This window comes from Trichosurus vulpecula, chromosome 2, assembly GCF_011100635.1.
Source record: "Trichosurus vulpecula isolate mTriVul1 chromosome 2, mTriVul1.pri, whole genome shotgun sequence".
In the NCBI taxonomy this organism is placed as follows: Eukaryota; Metazoa; Chordata; class Mammalia; order Diprotodontia; family Phalangeridae; genus Trichosurus; species Trichosurus vulpecula.
This window is the reverse complement of record NC_050574.1, coordinates 135,268,647-135,286,528: the sequence shown is the minus strand read 5'-3', so window position 1 is coordinate 135,286,528 and position 17,882 is coordinate 135,268,647. Positions and strand designations below refer to the sequence as shown.

The 17,882-nt window shown below is 40.4% G+C and overlaps 1 protein-coding gene across 1 annotated transcript in view; it reads left to right on the top strand.

Annotated features, from left to right (window-relative positions):
• The window catches only part of C2H11orf53 (chromosome 2 C11orf53 homolog), a 71,676-nt gene extending 54,394 nt beyond the window's left edge, over positions 1-17,282 (top strand). The window contains exons 3-5 of the mRNA XM_036743953.1: positions 10,245-10,287; positions 14,579-14,880; positions 16,803-17,282. Coding sequence (XP_036599848.1) covers positions 10,245-10,287; positions 14,579-14,880; positions 16,803-17,204 — 747 coding nt within the window. The 3' untranslated portion in view covers positions 17,205-17,282. The remainder of the gene's footprint in view (positions 1-10,244; positions 10,288-14,578; positions 14,881-16,802) is intronic.
• Positions 17,283-17,882: the final 600 nt, after the last annotated feature.

Genomic DNA, 17,882 nt, shown 5'->3' with positions numbered 1-17,882 from the left:
CATACATTTCAATATATGCACTCATCTAAGTTGGCACACACAAAAAATAATATTACAGGCCATAAAAACTCTGGCACAAATGTGAACAAGGAAAATTCCTAATCTTATCACTTTACTACCTCAGTGACCTATTAGTTCAAATTAACTCATTTTCATGGAGGGGCTTTTGGGGCAGCTGTGAAGCTGCTGGGTTAGCTACAGGAAGTTGCAGGCTGGCAAATTTCATTCAAATATAAACCTCTAAATTTGGCTACCTGGCATTGCAAGATCCTGTTGTTTGCCGTATGCAAACTGAAAATTATATACCATCTTTCTTGGTCAAAAGTGATGGGCTATTCAGTATTCATTTTGCCATCATTTCTAGGGAGAAGGTTAGGGTTAGAATTTGAAGAGGTGCACTCTGTGAGGGGATGCACGTGTGCACGTGCCTGTGTGTGTTGGGAGGGTAGAGATAGGGCTGCATAGGTTATAAACGCTCAGACATGAATTATAGTAATATGGATCTGAGCTTTCCCTTCCCAGGGTGCTAAAAATGTGTGTGTGTGTGTGTGTGCGTGTGCGTGTGCACGTGCGCGTGCGCGTGTGTGTGTGTGTGTGTGTGTGTGTGTGTGTGTGTGTGTGTGATACCACGTTCTCATCACTCTTACCCCTCACTCTGAAGGCTGATTTCTCAGCCACTTCTCCGTAAACCAACCAAATAAGTTTTCAGATCTGGAAAATCTTTCTGCTTAAAATCCCTATCTAGTCCTAACACCAACCCATTCTTTAGACTTCTTCAATTCTACATAAGATGATCCAAAACTGTCATCAATATCAAGAACTGACAAAGTAGCCAAAGAAGGCATGACATTTACACCGGAGAAAGCACTACTGATTTCTTCTGTAGATGAGTGAAGAAGCCAGACCCTATGTATCTGATCTCTTTGGACCATGTAGCTACTACCTCCTTCCTTACCTTAATAATATCTTTTAAATGTATGCGCTCTCACTTTTTTTGGTGTGTTCTCAGTGATTATCTCATTCAGTCTTCACAGCAGACCTATCAGGTAGAGAGGTCAAGTATTATATTCCCACTCTGACAAATGATGAAACGGAGGCAGAAAAAACAGAGGTTAAGTGATTTGCTTTAAGGCACAGAGAATTAATGGAAAGGACAAGACAGAACACAGGGCTCATGATTCCTAGATTTTTTCCTTTCTGTTGGGCCATTAAAAGTACGGACTTGGTGAATATCCTACTGTAAGGCTGAATTGTCATACGCTAATGACTTTTCTAAAGAGTAGATTATTTAAATGGATAACAACACCCAACAAGGTGAGCCAAGAGGGAGCCTGTCCAGAGTACAGATGAACCTAGACAGTCATATAAGTTAATATTCTAAGCCCCACCTAACCATATTTATAATACAATCTAAAAAACAATCGTTTTCCTACTCCTTTCTCAATGTTCCCTTGGGATCGTTGTTCCCTTCATAGGTAAGTAAAAAACCTTGGCTTTTCTGACTTGAGTCTTCAGAAATAAACTAATTCTAATATCCAATCACCCTAGCAGGCCTGAATTGATGGCCCTGTGATGGGCATCGTTTATATGACCTTAGGCAAGATACATCACCTGTCTGAGCCTCACCTTTAGAATAAGAAGATTGGACTAGATTATCTTTACTGCTCTACCATTGCATGACTTTGTGATGCTGAGGAATAGAGAGAAAGTGAAAATGTCATACTTGAAAAAAATTAAGGAGAGAAAGGATTTGTGCTGTTACCCACAGCATAGCTGCATATTCAATGTAGTGTTTGCACTGAAACTGGGCTCCATTCTTTGATGAGGTAGGAACAAGTCACCTGAAAGGGTACTGTCAGCCAGTCAACAAGCATTTATTTTTAGGTATATATTGTTTATTTTATTTTTAGTTTACAGCACTCAGTTCCACAAGTTTTTGAGCTCCAGATTTTCTCCCCCCTTCCTCTTCCCCTTCCCCCTCTCCCCCCCCAAGACAGCATGTGATCTGATATACGTTCTACATATACCTTCACATTAAACTTATTTTCCCAATAATCAAGTTATAAAGAAAAATTATAACCAATGAAATGAATCATGAGAAAGATAAAACAAAACCAAAAATTAAAATTTTAAAAAAGAGGGAGCAAATAGTATGCTTCAACCTGCACTCAGACACCATAATTCTTTCTCTGGATGTGGATAGTCTTTTCCATCAAGAGTCTTTTGGAGCTGTCTTAGTACCTTGCATTGTTGAGAAGAGCCAAGTCTATCAAAGTTAGTCATCACAGAAGCAATGGGTCTATGATTGTGTACAATGTTCTCCTGGTTCTGCTCCCTTCACTCATCATCAGATCATTTAAGTTTCTCCAGGTTCTCATAAAGTCCATCTGCTCCTCATTCTTATGGCACAATAGTATTCCATTACATTCATATACCACAATTTGTTTAGCCATTCCCCAATTGATGGTCATCCCCTTGTTTCCAAATCTTTGCCACCACAAAAAGAGCTGCTATAAATATTTTTGTATATATGGGTCCTTTTCCCCCTTGTATGATCTGTTTGGGATATAGCCCTAGAAGTGGTATTGCTAGGTCAAAGGGTATGCACATTTTTATATCAATAAGCATTTATTAAGGGCTTACTATGTGCTACTCACTGTGCTAAGTGTTAGAGATACAACAAAATGAAAAATCTGGATCCCTGCCCACAGCTCACTGTCTATTAGGGGACAGAACATGCAAACAACTATGAACATATAAGATATATAAAATGTAGGTGGAAGGTAATCTATGTGGTTGAAATTGCCAAAGCATTCTCTAGTCTTTCTCTTTGTAAACATTGCCAGAAGGGGGATGAAAAGAGGAATTATCTTAGCTACTTTAAATAGAAAAAAATAGCAAGGGAGTTTATGGACACAGGAAGGCATACGGGTCTACATTCAAGATTTAGGATTCTTCATTTAATAGTAAATAAAATCCATTATTCCTGAAGGCTATGTTAGTTATTGAGAATCCTACAGTTTCAAAAGCCTAGAATGGCTATCCATCAGTAAATGTAAGCTTTGAAGTTGAAGAAGTTCTAAGAAGGAGAAAGACAAGAAGGATAAGAGAAGGAGCTAATGAGTGAAAAGAAAAGGAAGCCCCAGCAAAATAAATTGTTATCTCAGGATCTAGAACAGCATCCTATTGGGCAGCTCTGTTGGCAAACAGATAGGTTGCTAACAGCTGTCTTTTGTGAAGAAAGGGTGGAAGAGAGGTGATATTCACCAACATAGTGCCTATTTATTATTCTGGGAATCCAGAAGCACCAATATAATCATTTCTTTCTGCTATCACCAGGGAGGCATAACAGATAATTATAGAGTCACCTTTTCATTGTTACACTTGTGGCACTTATATACCCTTATATTCCCTTTTTATTCCCCCAGTCATAAAGTAAATAAGATAAAGGTTCAAAGGGGAGTTTAATGGAGGGAGATTCCTATGTCCCCATGTTTCACTTACTACCTCTCTGACCATGGCCAATACTTCGCTTCTCAGCTCTAGTTTTCTCAACTGGAAAATGAGTTTGGACTAGATGACCTCTTGGGTCCCTTCCAGCTCTAAATCAAGGCTCCTTTGATCCCATTTTCCTGCTGTTTTCATATATTTACTAAAAGTAACTCTAGTAACTTTTCCTTTCATCCCTTTTCTGACAATGTGCAGAACTAAACACAACAGTCATTTATTGTGTCTACTGTGCATTAGGCATGGTGCTGGGTGCTAGGAATACAAAGATCAAAATAAAACAATCTCTTACTCCAAAGAGCTTACATTCTACCTGGGGGAAAACACATGCACAGCTATATAAATAAATAAATGAACTGACAAATAAATAATAGGTAAGTGGGACAATAAATATAAATATATAAATATACATACACACATGTATATGCACATATGTATATACTTATATTTCTGTATACATATACATACTCATATTATGTATGTGTCTGTACATGTATATTTAGTGCGTGTGCATATATGTAGAGACAGAGGCAGAGAGACTACATTTTAAATTGGGAGGAGAGTAGGGAGAGCCCTAACAACTGAGGAAATGCTTCATGCAAGATGTTGACACTTGAGTGTCTTGAAAGGAGCCGGGGATTCCAACAGGTAGAGGTAAGGAGGGAGAGCTTTTCAGGCAAGAGGCACAAAGGTAGGCGATAGAATGTTACACAAGAGGAAAGACAAGAAGAGCAGCCTGGCTGAGACAGAGTCATGGGAAAATAGTCTGGAAAAATAGGTTGGAGCCAGATTGTGAAAGACTTTAAATGTCAAAAGGAAGGTTGTATTTAATTCTGTAGGCAATAGGGAGCCACAAGGGCTTCTTAATCAAAAGGAGAGCCACAAAAAGGAAAGCACTTTTGTGATTTTGGCCACAGTAACCTTTTAAGAGACCCCAAGCATTCTGAAAAGAAGGTTGAGTTTGAGGAAGGAAGAGTAATGGCTCTTCCAGCTGACTGTGGCAGGGGAACCTGGTGAGGAAAACAAGAAAATGTGTTATTGTAGTTTTGTCTATTATCTTCTTTCCATGCAATATGTCGATGACATACAGGGGTGGGAAACCTGCAGCCTTAAGGCCACGTGTGGCCTTCTAGGTCCTTGGTTCTGCCTTTTGACTGAGTCCAAGTTTTATACAACAAATCCTTTTTTTTTGTTTTAGTTTAAATCATTATTTATTTATTTAATATTTTTAGTTTTCAGCATTGATGTTCACAAAAGTTTGAATTACAAATTTTCTCCCCATTTCTACCGTCCCCCCCACTCCAAGATAGCATATATTCTGATTGCTCCATTCCCCAGTCAGCCCTTCCTTCTGTCACCCCACTCCCCCCCATCCCCTTTTCCCTTACTTTCTTGTAGTGCAAGAGAGATGTTTATGCCCCATTGTCTGTACATCTTATTTCCTAGTTGCATGCAAAAATGTTTTTTTGAACATCTTCTTTTAAAACTTTGATTTCCAAATTCTCTTCCCCCTTCCCTCCCCACCCACCCTCCCTAAGAATGCAAGCAATTCAACATAGGCCACATGTGCATCATTATGCAAAACACTTCCACAGTACTCATGTTGTGAAAGACTAACTACATTTGCTCCTTCCTATCCTATCCGCCTTTATCCAGTTTTCTCCCTTGACCCTGTCCCTTTTCAAAAGTGTTTGCTTTTGATTACCTCATCCACCTATATACCCTCCCTTCTATCATCCCCGCTTTTTATCTCCTTCCTCCTTCTTTCCTGTGGGGTAAGATACCCAATTGAGTGTGTATGTTATTCCCTCCTCAGGCCAAATATGATAAGAACAAGATTCACTCATTCCCCCTCACCTGCCCCCTCTTCCCTCCCAACAGAACTGCTATTTCTTGCCACTTTAATTCGAGATAATTTACCCCATTCTATCTCTCCCTTTCTCCCTCTCTCAATATATTCCTCTCTCATCCCTTAATTTGATTTGATTTTTTTGATATCATCCCTTCCTATTCAACTCACCCTGTGCTCTCTGTATGTATATATATATATATATATATATATGTATGTATGTACATATGTATGTATGTATATTCCCTTCAGCTACCCTAATACTGAGGTCTCATAAATTATATACATCATCTTTCCATGTAGGAATGTAAACAAAACAGTTCCACTTTAGTAAGTCCCTTGTGATTTCTCTTTCTCGTTTACCTTTTCATGCTTCTCTTGATTCTTGTGTTTGAAAGTCAAATTTTCTATTCAGCTCTGGTCTTTTCACTGAGAAAGCTTGAAAGTCCTCTATTTTATTGAAAATCCAATTTTGCCTTGGAGCATGATACTCAGTTTTGCTGGGTAGATGATTCTTGGTTTTAATCCTAGCTCCATTGACCTCCGGAATATCATATTCCAAGCCCTTCGATCCCTTAATGTAGAAGCTGCCAGATCTTGGGTTATTCTGATTGGGTTTCCACAATACTCAAATTGTTTCTTTCTGGCTGCTTGCAGTATTTTCTCCTTGATCTGGGAGCTCTGGAATTTGGCGACAATATTCCTAGGAGATTTCTTTTTGGGATCTATTTGAGGAGGCGATCGATGGATTCTTTCAATTTCTATTTTGCCCTGTGGCTCTGGAATATCAGGGCAGTTCTCCTTGATAATTTCTTGAAAGATGGTATCTAGGCTCTTTTTTTGATCATGGCTTTCAGGTAGTCCAATAATTTTTAAATTATCTCTCCTGGATGTATTCTCCAGGTCAGCAGTTTTTCCAATGATATATTTGACATTGTCTTCCAGTTTTTCATTCCTTTGGTTCTGTTTTATAATATCTTGATTTCTTATAAAATCACTAGCTTCCACTTGCTCCAATCTAATTTTTAAGGTAGTATTTTCTTCAGTGGTCTTTTGGACCTCCTTTTTCTTTTGGCCAATTCTGCCTTTCAAGGCATTCTTCTCCTCATTGGCTTTTTGGAGCTCTTTTGCCATTTGAGTTAGTCTATTTTTAAGGTGTTATTTTCTTCAGTGGTTTTGGGGGTTTCCTTTAGCAAGTCATTGACTTGATTTTCATGGTTTTCTCTCATGATTCTCATTTCTCTTTCCAATTTTTCCTCTACTTCTCTAACTTGCTTTTCCAAATCCTTTTTGAGCTCTTCCATGGCCTAAGACCAGTTCATGTTTTTCTTGGAGGCTTTTGATGTAGGCTCTTTGACTTTGTTGACTTCTTCTGGCTGTATGTTTTGGTCTTCTTTGTCACCAAAGAAAGATTCCAAAGTCTGAGTCTGAATCTGAGTCTGTTTTTGCTGCCTGTCCATGTTCCCAGCCTACTACTTGACACTTGAGTTTTTCATTGGGGTATGACTGCTTGTAGAGTAGAGTGCTTTGTTCCAAGCTTGAGGAGATGCACTGTTGTTTTCAGAGCTATTTCTCAAGGCAAGCTCTGCCACACCAGTGCTCCTCCTCCCCCAAGAACTGCCAACCCGGACCTGACTCAGATCTTAAGCAGGCTCTGGACCCCTGCTCTGACCCACCACTTCATTCCTCTCACCAGATGGGCCTGGGGCCGGAAGCAACTGCAGCTGAAATTCAGTAGCTGCACCACCCCTGCTGCCCCCGGGCAGTGGCCAAACTGCGAATTCCTTTCACTTTGTCCCAGCAGCTTTTCCCACTAACCTTCTCTGTTGTCTTTGGTGTTTGTGGGTTGAGAAGTCTGGTAACTGCCACAGCTCTCTGATTCAGGCGCTAGGGCCTGTTCCACCTGGCTCCCAGTCTGGTTGGTCCAGGCGCAGCTCATGCTGAGCTCTACTCTGCTCTGCTCCCAGCTCTGTGCACAATAGACCTTACCCCGCAACCATCCAGGCTGTCCTGGGCTGGAGCCCTGCTTCCCTCTGCCATTTTGGGGTTTTGCAGTTCTAGAATTTGTTCAGGGCCATTTTTTATAGGTGTTTGGAGGGACCTGGGTGGGAGCTCATGCAAGTCCCTGATTTCCAGCTGCCATCTTGGCTCTCTCCCACCTTTCAAAGGCTGATCTTTTCATCTGAGTGATTCTGATAACTGATAAGACACCTGAGTAAAAGCTTTTACTCCAACAAAAACCAAAAGGCTTGTTGTGAGGGAAGCACTTAACACTTTTTTTTTTCTTTTTGCCAGTTGTCCCAGAATTATTAACTGTAATGAGATTAGGATCAGCTTTCTTGGAGTGTGACTGGGTAGAAGTGCTTGTCACCTCTGAAGGCAAAAACTAAAAACATTCTAGAAACTTTTAAAATAAGAGCAACAGCAGAGAACAAGGGTCATCAAGGGGAAGGAATCCAGGAAACTGTTCAGAGCCATTTTTATTGGTGTTTGGAGGGTCCTGGGGGAGAGCCCTAGGGAAGTCCCTGCTTTCCAGCTGCCATCTTGGCTCCACCCCAACAAATCCATTTATTAAGGGGATTTTGTTCTGTGAAGTTTGGATTCAGTCAAAGGGCTGCACTTGAGGACCTAGTGGGCCACAAGTAGCCTTGAGGCTGTAGCCAGAATGGCCTTTGTTTTCTTTGGGTGTCTCAGTTTATCTCATTGGGTGCTGGGCCTGGTGCTCCTCTTCCGGGGCAGGAAGCCCAGAGACCTGGGAACAGAGAACTTCCTGTGTGATGAGTCATGGGGCTGGCTAAGGGGAGGTGTTGACTCCAGAGCGACACCCTATTGGGTGTTAACCTAGTCTATGCTAGGGGGAGGGGTCAACTCAAGAACCAATCAGCCCTGGTCATTCAGGCCATGCTTGATGATGTCAAAAACTCTATAAGAAGGGAGAGGACAGCTTGAAGAGCTCTCTTTCCTTTTCCGGTTGGCGCAGCAGCGGTGGGGAGCGTGACTCTGGGCCAGCCCTTGCTCTCGGGCCGATCCCAGATGTTGGTAACTATGAATTGTATTGGATCTGTCTGTTGATATTTGTAATTTGTTTGCATTTTGGTTTTGAGGTTCGGGATGCTGGTTCTTTTCCCCCGAACTAAATGAATGTTCTGAACCTCAGGGTGCTGCTTTTTTTTTCCTGAAGTAAGTCAATGAAATTGGATTTGGTCTGTCTCTTGATGCTTGTCTCTTTGCTCCCCTGAACTAACTGAATGCTAACTGAATGCTGGCATTTTCCCCTGAACTAAACGAATGTTGTCTGTATGCTAACTGAATGCTGGATTAAAGTAAGCTGGTCAACCCCTTCACGGTGCTTTCCTTGTTTAAGCAGATAAAAAGAACCTGTGCTTTCCCGGTGTCCCGACAGCCTTCTAGGTCCTGGCAGCCTCCTGGGTGCTGGCTGTGGGGGGGATCTTACGCCCCCACAGGAGCTGCTAGATGGGTTATTTATACAAGGCTGCAGGTTCCCCACCCCAAATCATCCTGGCCTTGATCACTTCATACTCAAAAGAGCTTTATGCTGAAGTTTCCAAAGTAGTAACATCATAGTTGAGAACTCAAAACCAAAATATTAGATGTTGGAACTCAATATCAGAACTATCTTTTTGGACTTCAGCTTCTTTGGAATGAATGAAATGAATAAATTAAAAGCAATTATCAAATATAAAACACATACTGTCCTAAGCACTGGAGATGAAAGAAAAAAAAGATGTTGTGTGCTCTTGGGGAACTTACATTCTCATAGGGGAGACAAAGGAACAGGAAATTTCATCTACAAGTTAGAGGAAAAGGCCTAGAGGTCTTCAGGGTACAGAGGCAAGACTGATAGTTCTTTAGCATTGTTTTCATTAATACAATCATACATGTTTCTGCTAATGAGCCATTTGATGATGCCAAGGACTTCCATAGTGAGAACTTCTTTTCTGGATTTTCAGGAGGTTTGGAGGGAGGTAGAGGAGATGGATAGAGGAGGAAAGAATAGAGGAAGAACTTCCAGAGGCATTTGCCACTCCACAAGGGTTGTTTCTAGGAATGATGGCTACAGGGAGGGGAGAGGGGAAGAGAGTGGGGCCTAGAAGCAGAGACCAGAGGGCATTAGTGTTCCTAGAACTCTTTGGCTTAACAGCCTAGTTGCTGATTGATTAACTGTAGCAATTGGTCAGTAGTTGGTGGTGGTGGTGGTGGCAGGGATGGTGGGTTGTTCCCCTGGATTATTACTGCCAGCTCTAAATTCTATGACTATGATTATGATAATATCCCAACTATGAATAGAATGTAAATCTCTTGACTCTGGGTCCAAGAATCTTCCTGCTACATAAGGCAACATAGTCTAATAATGGGTAGAGGAGTGGACCTGGAATTAGATTCTGCTTCTGACACTTACTAGCTGTGTGAACATGGGCAAGTTTTTGTGCCTCAGTCTCCCTCTCTGTAATAATATCTACAGTACCTCCTTCACAAGGTTACTGTGAGATTCAAGTGAGGTGCTATATAAATCTCTGTGGGTTCGTCAATTATTACACACGCCACCTCCCTTGAGCTTAACTTTAAGGGCCATATTCCCATTTCACATTCCATCCCAGTACCTTAGAACCAGAATCTCCACTCATAGTTTTTAAGATAAGAAAGTAAACAATAAATAACAAAAGATAAATTCTTCAATTTTAGCATTCCTGAAACCACTGTTAGCATTTAAGAGCATGAGTTCTTTCTGTTTGCTACACCTGCTCCTATAATACTTGAAATCTGTACCTCAGAGCTTTCGAAAATGAAACCTGCAAAACAGTCTACAGTCTCTTGGCTTGCACTTGGAAAGTCAGGAGAACACATTCCAACTGTCTTTGTTTTCCAGGGTGGTACCAATTCCTCTCAGTCTCCATTTGTCCAGATGCCAGGTAAGTACAACAAACAGTTCCATCAATTATTTATTTTTTGGTTAAAATCAGGTAATTTGACTTTCATGAGGCATACCCGTTTTGTAGCACAAAATAATAATATTGCCCAGTGCATCTTCTCTTCAGATAGTTATGTTAAAGTATATACTCACTCCCACATTGCCTAGTATAATCATTATTATCTTTGTATGTTCTCTTGAAAGCATGTCACCCACTTCAGGAGTAATCACAGACTTCATCTAGAACATTATTTGTGTCACAAAAGGAACCTACAGACTCCTTCTCAGAATAATGTTTTTAAATGCTTAAAACAAAATATACAGATTTACAAAAGGGACCAATTATATGGAAATACAGTTATAAATTAAAAAAAATTCTCAGACCTCCCCCCCCCACCCAGAAATCTATCCATGGACTTATCAGGGGTCAGAAGCCCTAGTCAGAGGAAGCTGATTAAGTAGTCCAGTTAGCAATTAGGGCTTTGAAAATAATAACAAAAATTTCCCTTCACTGGTATCTAAAGAATATATTTAGCACATATTCTAAAGAATTTTGTAAAGGAGCTGGCATCCCGTTAGCCTGAGAAGTAGTAACTAGAAAAGAGGGAAAAATAAAATCTATCTGTAATAATAGGACTTCAAAGACCATTCCTGATACATAGTGAGGAGAAGTGAATATAACTCAAGCCTCCGTACTTTCTAGATTCCCTGTGAGATGAGACAGGCTTCTATTGTCCTGAAAAACACAAGCTTCTTGAGGGGCTAGGACAGTTTTGTGTTTTATTTCTGCAGCACCAGCAACTATTCAATCTAATTCAACAAACATTTTAAAGCACCTATTACATAAAAGGCACTATGTTGGGGGTAGGGGAGGAGGTAGAAAGACAATAACAAAACCTGTCTGCCCCAGAAAAGTTCATAGTCTCCAGGGTGTGGGGGTCAAACAGTGGGGAAGAGACACAAAATGCAAACACACAAAAAAGTAAGTAAATAAAATTTGTGAACAAAAAACAGTAATTCCAAAAGGGAGAGGATAGTAGTAATTTACGAACTTTACCAATACAGTGCCTTGCACATTGTAAGTACTAAATAAATGTTTATTAAACGAATGAATAGTAGCTTCAATACCTTTAGTGCCAATGGCAAGGTCAAAAAAGGTATTTTAGTTGAGAACCCAAGTGTGTCTAGTGACAGTTCTGCATTCTGCATTCCCAGGTTCCATTTAGTGTCCCTTTGCACCTGGGGGTGGCTACTGCTGATCAGTTCCTGCAATTTCTCATTTTGTCTAAAATCTTAATGTGTCTTCCATCCTTTTAAGAATTAAAAATTGCCATATTCCTAAAGGCATAATTATCTTCTTTTTTTTTTGAAAGGATCTTTCTATCCAAGAGTTGGAAATTTGGATATGAGGGCATGGGAACATTATTTACATATTCCATTATTGGCCTTACTCACCTTTGTACCTCTAAATATTGTTGTGTAAAACACAGCTTTATTTATTGATTTAATTTTCACTTGGGTAAATTTTTCCCTGGAACAGCACCCTTCACACAAAGACTGCAACTTCAGTCTTCAAACTTATGGCAGGATTAGAAGCTTTTGGATATAGAGCTTAAAATGGAATAGACTGGATTACAAAGACATTCTTCTCTTCTGGAGAATTCTAATTTCATTCATCTTCAGAGACCTGGGTTCAAATCTCAGTTCTGCCACTTATGACCTGTGTAGCTTGGACAAATAACTTTCTGCACCTCTCTGGGCCTCGGTTTGTGGGCTTTTTTTTTTCATTTGTGAAGTAAAGGGGTCAGATTATGATCTCTCAAGTTCCTTGGGTCTCTAAATCTTCAATCCTGAGATTACTTGTGGTATGTAAGGCACTATACCAAATGGTTGCGAGACATGATCCCTCACTCCATGGAGCTTATATGTGAATGCTAAAGACAAGGCTAACATATATGAAATAATAATTAACGTAATATGAAGTGCTGTAGAAATTTAGAGGAAATGGAAACTATTTGGTGCTCTTACTTCAGGAACTCCCTCTCCAGCCCCATTTTGCCACTTCCTCCTCTATTTGGGGTAAGGAATGGAATAGGGGACTCAGAGTTGTCCCTGTGTGGTGGGACCACAGCTTCTGAGAGGGCACATGATTCCAGAATTAATTGATTAGGATATCTCGGTCAGCAGCACATTTATTTTTGCAACTACATGTATTTTCAGCTGATATATCATCACCTTCTGGTACTGCAAAAAAAAAAAAAAAGAAAAAAAATGTAACATTACCTACATTTGAGAATGTGGCTTTTCTCTAAAATGTAGCAGCTGTGCAGTCCAAAAGCAATGTTAACATTGTCCTTGCTATCCCAATCATCTCACCAACTTTCCTTCATATACGAAATATGGTCGTCTTGAAATGCCTCTTCTTTGGCATTTGGAGACCTCATAGTTGTCTCCAACCTGTGTCTCCAGATTGATTTCCTAATAGTCTTCCTCACACACTCTGTATTCCTGCCAAATAAGCCCTCTTTCAGATCCATGTATCTGATATTTTTCCCCCTTCTCTGGCTTTTTTTTTGCACACATCAGCTGTTCTCCACGCCTAGAATGCTCTCCCTCATCTCTGCCTCTTACAATCACTAACTCTATTCAAGTCACAGCTGAAGTCACAACTATCTCCTGCACTGAGCTTTTCATGATCCCAACAATTGTTAGTGTTTCCCACACCACCTTCCCCAAATGGCTTTGTAAATATTTCATATGTACTTATCTGTATACATCTTTCCTCTGATGGAATATAAACCCCTTGAGGGCAGGAGCTGTTTTCACATTTGTCTTTGTATTCCCAGAGCTTAGTACGGTGACTAGCACATAGCAGATGCTTAATGAATACTTATTGGATTGAAGTGAATTTCTCATCCCTCTTTCACCCCAACCCTCTCTTAAAAAGTCCAAGGCTTCACATTCCGGTGTTTCAGACCTAGGTGAAGGATGACATATTAGCCACTAGAGGGAGGCAGATAATATAAGCATAGTAAAGACCAGAAAAATGCCAGCCTGAGCTCCTTGCCTTTGCCTCACAGTTTCCTGATTGTCATCACCACCAACAGTGAACATTTATTGGATGTCTACTCCATGCAAAGCATTGTGTTAAGTACTTCTGGTCACCACCACCCCAAGTGGCCATGGTGCCTTGCACAAAATAGATTATTTATTGATTGCTTGTTGAATGGCTAAATACAAAACGATATAATCTGGGATCCAACCCCTCTCTTTGTCCTTCTCTTTGTAGCTTGAACAATGACCTCTATAGAAGCAACATGGCAATAGAAGGTACAGAGGAGGTAGATAGTTTCATAAAGTTTAAAGATCGTTTGAAAGGTGTTTTTACTTTGTTTTGTTTCATTCACATCCATTTATTTCAACCAGTATTTATTAAGTACACACTTTGGACATAAAGAATACAAAGTTGATTAACTCAGTGAAATAACAAATATCAAACACTTACCCTTAGTGATGTAGGGTGCTACTCTAGGTGCCTAGATGCATAAAAATTTAGAAAGAAAAAAACGTGATTCTTGCCCTTAGCCCTATCCTCAAAGAGCTAGTCAAATGAGAGAGGTGAGCCACTGAATCATAATAGAAATCAGAATATAATAAAATCAAAACCAAAGTACAAAAAAGATGCTATGAGAAACCAAGGGGCATTACTTCTGACTGAAGAGATGAGGAAAGGTTTATTGCAATAGATTGCACCTAAACTAAACCTGGAAGCTAGCTTAGAGCTAGACCTTGATTTCAATTGGTGGAGTTGGGAAGGTGGACCAGGGAAGGGGAGTGCATTCCAGGCATTGTGAATGGCATGAGCCACTACACGGACTCGGGAAGGCATAACAATTATTCCAATTTGACTGGAACACAAAACATATGAGGGAAAATAGCAATAGATAAGGCTTGAGAGATAGGTTGGAGCCAAATTGTAGAGGGCTGTAAGCACCAGGATAGACTGATTGTATATACCACGCTAACCTTCCCAGGCAGTCTCTGATGGATTCACACTTAAGAGCAGAGTAAATGGTAGGTGTTTTGATCGGAGCATTTAAGAGGGATAACTCAGGACTACTTGGCTCTTTCCCAGGACACTTTTCTGTGGCTGTTTAGTGTTAGTATCGGGGATGCAATTCATAAGGTACTATAGAGCACAAAAGTGATTCACCTACTCTCATCATTTGGACTTAATATTCTTCCCTCTCTCTCCCTCCCCCCGTCTTGTTTCGTTTTAAAACTGGAAACAGGTTCACCTGCAACGTCAGGTTACTATGGTGTTAGAAGATCCTTTTTATCTGACTCGGATTTCCACAACACTAAACAATTTTCCAATGATGGCTACCAATCAACCCTGGCTAAACCCTTTTCCTGTGAGTCCTCTACAATGCAAAATTACCCGCCGATCCTGGATTCCTACTTTTCTGAGCCTTATGGAGACTACCGCCCAGCAGCTGTAACTCCCAACACGAGCTCTCTCTTTGGTGCTTCGCCCCTGCCCCCGCCGCTTCTACAACCACATTTTCCTAGTGACTCCACCCACTTCGTATTTGTGAGTATTCTGAGATTCTTGGAGAGTAAGTTTGACAACGGGGCGAATTCCGAGCAGATCACCAACCTCTCTTACAGCCAAGTTGGAGAATTCATTGAGGCTGCTCCAAAGCTGACCAGGGAGACAGTCTCTCACAAAGAGTCATTTCACCCAGTATTGATTTGTTTTCTTCTTGCACGCCTCCCCCCTCACCTCCCCCCGGCCCCAAGCTCAGCAAGCACTTTGTGCTGCGGGACACTGCTTATACATTTTAGTGCAGCCCCAGAAGCAAGGGGATTATTACAGTATGGCATTGCCTAACATTACTACAAAGACACTCACTGAAGGAATGACATTCTTCGAAATTGGTTTCAAACTCCTGAGAAAAAAGATTCATCCTGTAGACAAATGCTAATTCATTATCCTTATCACTATATTAATACTTAATGGATTTCAGTGATTTAATAAATTTTAATTTATTGTGAGAGGCAGTGTGGAGAGCCAGTCTTGGAGCCTGGAAGACCAGAGCTTAAGTCCTAATTGCTGCTTTGACCGATCAGTATTCTAGGCAACTACCTCTCTAGGGCTGACTAAGCTGAGAAGAAGGGATTGACCCGCACTGATAGATGCAGTCATCTGGGAGTTCCCCTAAATCAGTCAAACCGCGAGTCCAGTTCGGATTGCTATACTCGAATTCATTGTAGAGAAAACATTCCCACCGTATGCTACAGATGTGAGAATTGAAAGACAACTCAAGTGGTGTCCTCAAAATGTTCAGGGAAATAGCATAGGGATTCTGGCCTGCGAAGAGTATGAACCTCGTATCTGTAAAAATTGTGAAGTAGGCCATCTGCCTTGCATTTCAATATCTCTCCTTCCCTCAGGATCCTTAAGATTCCTGCCCAGTTCTTGTCCTTCAGCTCCTCGGATCGTTCTTTCTTCTGAACTATCGTAGTCCCTGCTAAAGCTGTAAACTCTGATAAAGGCTTAGAGGGGTTACCCTCTCAACAATATTTGCATTTTCACCAAACATTCTTGAAGACTGGAAACCTTCAGGAACCAAGAAATCTTTAATAGACTAATTTTATTTTATTTTTTATTTATTATTATTATTTTTATTTTTAGTGTACAACACTCTGTTCCACAAATTTTTGAGTTCCAAATTTTCTCCCCTTTCCTCTCCTGCCCCTCCTCCCAAGACAGCATATAATTCAATATAGGTTCTACATATACTTTCACATTAAATTTATTTTCACAATAGTCAAGTTATAAAGAAGAATTATAACCAATGGAATGAACCATGAGAAAGAAGAAACAAAGCCAAAAAAATAAAAGAAAGAAGAAAGAGCAAATAGTTTGCCTCAATCTGCATTCAGACTCCATAAATCTTTCTCTGGATGTGGATAGCTTTTTCCATCATGAGTCTTTTGGAACTGTAATAGACTAATTTTAGACAGCATTATAGTTGCAGGGGGAAGATGGAAGATTTGGGGGGAAAGGTCCCTTCTGGATCATACAAGGCTTATTAGACAAGGTAGCTACTTTATTTATATGAAAGCCTAGCTCCAACCTTCAACAATGTTCAGTGTGTGGCACTGGACTCAAGGATTTTGGACATCTAGCAATGTACCACGGATGTCAGGGAGAACAAAATAAAAATTTTCATTCTGTTCCTTTATTTCTTTTTTCTGGGAGGGAGGAGAACAAGGTATAGATAGTAAGTACAAATCTAAATTAGGAAATGAAATAAACTTTTATAGAAATAAGCCAAACTAAAAAATGAGCTAAAAAAGGCTCCATCTAGCAGAAGAAAAAATAAATTAATAAAGTCTCCTTTCTAGACTGTGTTCTTGCATAGGATATTTGGTGGGGAATTTCTAGATATGAAAATGTGACTCCATTTCTTGCCAAATTTCAGCAACTTTTCTCATTTTTCTCCTCAGAGGGACTCATGGGAGCAGACAGTGCCTGATAGCCTTAACCAGCCTGATGTGGTGTCTTCAGACCCACTGCAGACACTACCAGCTGGCACTAATTGCCTTTCACCACAGGAGTCTGGAAGCCCCTCTCAACACAGAAGCTCTGGTTGGGGAACTGGTCTCTCTGGAGCTCAACCCTACTCACTGCATGCCCTGGAGGACCTGCATTATACATCAGGTTACCCCACTCCTTCCTCCTACTCTTTCACACCTTTTATGACAGTGACCAATGACTTAACTCCCAAAGTGATTCAGCTCTCGTCAGAGGAATCCCTGGATACAACCTCTCTTCATGAGAATCCATCCTGGACAAAGGACGATGGGAATGGGGTATGGGGGTCCTATGAATGTCGAAGAACTTACTGAGAAAAAAAATCTCACTTCTAATAATATGTTTTCAAATGCTGATGTTTTTACTCAGTAAATAGGTCTGTCAATTCATTCAAAGACTAATTTTCAAGGCATGTAGTAATTTGTTTTGTTTTCTAAAGAGTACCAAAAAGTCACCTGGCCGAGGGATGTTGGTATATTCACGATGCAGTGATGCACATCTCTAAGGTGTCCTGCCCTGGAACATTGGCAGGCCATCCATGGGACCTGTATCATAAGACTGCTGGAGCAGTCAACTGCCCTTTGGTACTTCTATAATTCTATTTTCCAAGAAAGACCTACTTCATATTGAATTCTGCTGTAGAATTAGTAACTGCATTGCAGCAAAATTTTACTACATATACTCAGAAATTTAGCACTGAGGTGCAGACCTATTTCTTGACACCAATACTTTCATTACTGGACATCAAAGACAATACATGTCATACAACATGCTGACTTTCATGTGCAATCTACCAAATTATTTGTGAGGTCCATGTCGTTTAATATGAAATAGTGTTCTTTGAAGTTGGATTCAGGAAGACCTAGGTTCAATTTGGTGATCATAGACAAGTCACTTAACCTCTGTGGGTTTCAAGCACCTCTCTAAAATTTACATACTAAATTATAGGCCAGTTGATCTGTCCAAGTGAAGGGAGATCTCACATCTAAGAT